This window comes from Venturia canescens, chromosome 3 (assembly GCF_019457755.1).
Source record: "Venturia canescens isolate UGA chromosome 3, ASM1945775v1, whole genome shotgun sequence".
NCBI classification, from domain to species: domain Eukaryota; kingdom Metazoa; phylum Arthropoda; class Insecta; order Hymenoptera; family Ichneumonidae; genus Venturia; species Venturia canescens.
In genome coordinates, this window is record NC_057423.1 from 13,683,511 (window position 1) to 13,687,906 (window position 4,396).

Genomic DNA, 4,396 nt, shown 5'->3' on the forward strand with positions numbered 1-4,396 from the left:
GCTCAAGAATTTTTGAATGAATTTGGTGGTTGGCTCGGTGTCTTATAATTAATCCGTCGACTGTGCCCTGGTCACAAGGCTGATGCAACTAACCCACGAAAACTGGATAATCGTCGAGTCAAGAATAAACCGAAGCAAAAATTTCTATTCGAACAATAACATATTTTGATTTCCTGGAACGTACACCGTAGATTAAAAGAAATCCGAATTATTTCTTCATGACTTATCTTTTCTACGAATATTTCAATCTAGTGAAAAGTCCAACTTCTTTGCATTTGAATACTCAATTTTGTACGATAATACGGCCTTGAATATTATTTAAAATAAATAATTTAACTGCACGTGTGGATCATTGTTCATCACAGTTATCGCAGGAGCCCCTTATCGCATGAGTCACACGAATCAAAAGTTTGGGTCTATGGAGAGCTGGAATATTGCTTATCCGACGCAAATAATATTTCGCAGTTGGTTCCATTTTGATTGATTGACGTTTGAGGCTATTTCATCCCTTATGAAGGCTATTGAGAGCCGATAAGAGCAGCAAACACCCGAGAAGAACCTTAAAAAATTTTTTTTCTGCAAGAAAATATAGGGGAACCGGAGCAAGAAGAAAATATCCTACTTCTAGAAGTTTGAAAAGCTTTTCACCTATTGCTTACTTTCAAACACCAGGGAAATCCAATTTTGCTTTTCCTGAAATTTCTGAGCTTCTCCGAACCAACGCTAAACCGTATTTCAAATATTTTTCTCGTACTTGAAAAATTGTGGAAATTATTTCTTCTTCGTTCTTGCAGTTTGTTATATTTTTTCAGATCAGGAAAAAAAGGAATACTTTGAAAAATTCAAAAAAAAAGCTTTGTAAAGAAAGGAAAAGAAAAAAGGCAGAAAAGTTGGAAAAAGAAGAAATTTTGATTTTCCAAACTGCATTTTTTTTTTACCAAACCTTTTTTTTACAGTAACCAAATTTTTTTTTTTATTTTGCTCTGATTATCCACCCAGTGGATATACAGAATACTGTGTACACAGTTTATTCTCCTGATCATTTTTATATACATACAATTCATTACAGACACGTTGACATAGACAAATTTGTGTATCTGACTAATTTTTCAGATTCATGCGTGTGATAGAACGTATAAAAAAATTAACAATTGTGATATCGTTTGTTCAAATTTTCAATAAATATGATAAATTTCTTGTTTAAAATTACTCTACAATATACATTTTTCGTACGGAGTTGTACGAATCTGTGGAAAAACCTCAACAACAATATGAATGTTCGTGAAAACAGTTGCAGATTTACGTTGTATTAACCCTACACCTCATTTGCCTTTTTTCATACCCTCAACCTCATGACCGGGGTTTGAACACACCCCACTCTTTTTCTGCTTATAAATCCAGTCCTACGATGCTAAACTGACTTTATCCTACACCATTTTCTTCGTTTTTTTATAACGAAAAGAATGATGTACGATAAAACTAATTTCAATTGAATTTATATATAAAAAAATCCGTCGATAATCAGTCGATAATGTCGCTTGTTAGGACGGGAGCGTAGTTTGAAGTTCGCGTGGGGTGTGCTCACACCCCACCCCAGTCATGCGTTCTAGGGTTAAAAATCCTCGAATTACATCGAGATCGACTGAGGTGAAACGAAAAACCGAGCCAATTTGGTGAACATAAACCTGAAATTATTTAGACCCAATAATACGAAAAAACAGTTTAAAGACTCCCTATTTCCTTGAATCTTTTAAGTTTGTCAGGAAAGTGATCCTTGAAGAGTACCGGATCTGCACGGAATTCGACTGATCGCAGCGGCATAGTGCCATAAATGTCAGAAAAGCGATTGATACACTGCGTGCGCTCCACCATGTGCGTTAAATCCGCTGAAAGCATCTCAGTATTGGTACATTCCGGACAACGGAATTTTTTCTTCGGAGTCACCTTTATCGGAGCTTTTCCTGTAATATTAGCGATCAAAAAATTCATAGCTATATCTTCGCAATTCATGTGGTCGTCGACCCACGATTTTATGTCACCAGGCATTGCGGTCGTGTACATGTACGTCCAAAATTTATGATGAAAGGCAGCTCCGGTAAGAACCATGGATATTCGATTCGTCCATTCGCTCTCATACTTCCAGTAATTAGTTTTGTTATCCAAAGTATGAGTGCGCGACGGGAAGCCAACTATTCGGTCTGGAAATTCTCTCCAAACTTCGTAAGCGAATTCGAGTTCATCGACGGTCAACATGACGATGTCGTCGTCCAAAGACAAAATAGCTTCCGTTTCGATTTCATCGTACGGGTAAAATCGGTTTGACAGCTTGTTTTCCTTCGTCTGGATAACTTTCAGAGGCTTCGTGACCTTTGGCCACTTGGAGGGATGGGGCGGATCTTTGTGTTGATTATTCCAAATTATTAGAATTTTGGACAAACTCGGTACTTTGGCTAATTGGCCGATGAGAGAAAAGAGCAAATCCAGTCTGTCGTATGTCAAAATAACAGCGGTAAAACCACGGATCTTCGGAGCAGTAACAGGCACAAAAAGCGGTGATATATGATTGGATTCAAGCTGCGGATTCCAATAAGTATAATCCCTCGAAAGATGTGGAAACACTCGATCCTCTATGACCTCAAGCGTCATCATTGTAATTTTCTCCATCGATCGAAAGTATTTCTCCCACAGCCATAAACAGTTTTTTTGCATTTCTATCACTCGTTTCTGTGATATTTTCTTGAGTGTCTGCACTATTGTTAGAATCTGAGTTTCCGGAATGAACACTGCTGCTCGCACCCAATCGATGAAGCCGGAAAATGGCATCACAAGAGAATCTGCAATTACCACCGGGATACAGCCAGCAGCCATTGCTTCCAATAGAATACTTTGACCCAGTCGAGCTCCGCGCACAACTAAACAAAATGTTGCCGATTGCAATATATCTGTGTATTTGTAAACGTTCTGCCCGGAACAGCGAATACTATTATTCATTGGGTTGTACTGGAGACAGGGCCCGACTAATAGAACATCGTTCGGATGGGTTGCTTGAAGTTCTATGAAATCGTGCTCGAATGCCTCGTTGATATTTATTTGTGACAATACGACCAACCATGTCCGAGAGTGGAATGTGCTTTTTCTTGAATCCATCATCAGAGAGCTATAAACTGGTATACTTATGTCGAATCCAGTTCTGTGCGTCAGTGAAGAAGATCCAGCTCCTGCGATCATTGCTTTGCCAAGGGATGCTTCGATGACGGTATGATATTCCGGAACGCTTCCAGGAATCATGTTGAAGATCAAGTGATTTTCACCGTTATTCCAAAATTCAAGACTATTCAGGGCCTGCGACACTTGATGCAGCTTCAGCTTGTTTTGATTGAGCATATCGATTGAAGGAACAAATATACAAGCTTCCAGAGGATTCGATGTGTAAAATTTGCTGGAAACAATCGCATGCAAAATCTCATAAAACTGTCTCGACATTTGTCCTGCAACAGACTTTCCTGAGGAATCCAAAAATGTTCTTAGCGGATAAACATAAACCTGCAACTTGTTTCCACGAGAACCGCATTTATAAACATTAAAGCAGTCAAAGAACGAGCAAGAAGTGTTTGTGTTAGATGCTTTTGGAAGATCGACATCTAGAATTTTGGTTGGCAATGCACTCACATCGTCCAAAACTAACGAGTCGTACACTTTATTTTCACCGGAATCGCCGATTCTTAAGAATTTACCCGTGAAAATGATGAACGTCAAGAGTAACGCACTTGAAATTATGATCCAAGTACGTCGATACCCATCATTCGATTTCCGCACGAGTCTTGGGAAAAAAATTGTCGTTTCTTCTTGATAATAAGAATGATCACCAATTCCTTTATGATCCATGGTGGATATTTTTGTTTCAATTCACCTAGGGCTGCAGGTTTTAGCAACGTAGACGTCGTTGTTTCTAATGAACGACATTTCACAAAATAGTTGAAATTCCAATACTATAATGAAACTTGTATTATTATCACTGTTCAATATGATCTTACCGTGTCGATGATCATTTTAATTCAGTGCGAGCATTAATGCTTACAGTTTTTATCCTTTTGTTTCACGTTAGCATTATTAATCTTCCGACGAATGAGGTTAGTTTGACGTTTGACTATGTTCGTGATCATCATCGTCGACCGACCGCCGACTGGTGGTGTTCCAACGGTCCATATAGCATATTCTGCCATGTGACATAACATGCTTTTTAACCTTGCTCAATTTTCTTTCTACAAATAAAAAGGAAAAAGGATTTGCCCGGATAATATAACAAATAGAAAAATAGAGGAGAATGTCACGAAATTTTTACCAGTTTGTTTTTATTTAACTCGTTCGATTATTTTTCAAGCGAGCGGCAAAACTT

At 38.2% G+C, this 4,396-nt stretch overlaps 1 protein-coding gene across 1 annotated transcript; it reads right to left on the reverse strand.

Annotated features, from left to right (window-relative positions):
- Positions 1-1,491: 1,491 nt before the first annotated feature.
- Positions 1,492-4,195, reverse strand: sotv (exostosin glycosyltransferase sotv). The gene is made up of 2 exons (XM_043413893.1): positions 4,035-4,195; positions 1,492-3,949 (listed from the first exon to the last, which is right to left on the reverse strand). Exon 2 carries the CDS (start codon positions 3,883-3,885, stop codon positions 1,723-1,725), a length of 2,163 nt encoding a protein of 720 aa, XP_043269828.1. The 5' UTR covers positions 3,886-3,949; positions 4,035-4,195; the 3' UTR covers positions 1,492-1,722.
- Between the last annotated feature and the right edge of the window lie 201 nt (positions 4,196-4,396).

Excerpts from the sequence above, each read along its gene's own strand:
- sotv (XM_043413893.1), bottom strand. The coding sequence starts at position 3,885 with ATGGATCATAAAGGAATTGGTGATCATTCTTATTATCAAGAAGAAACG.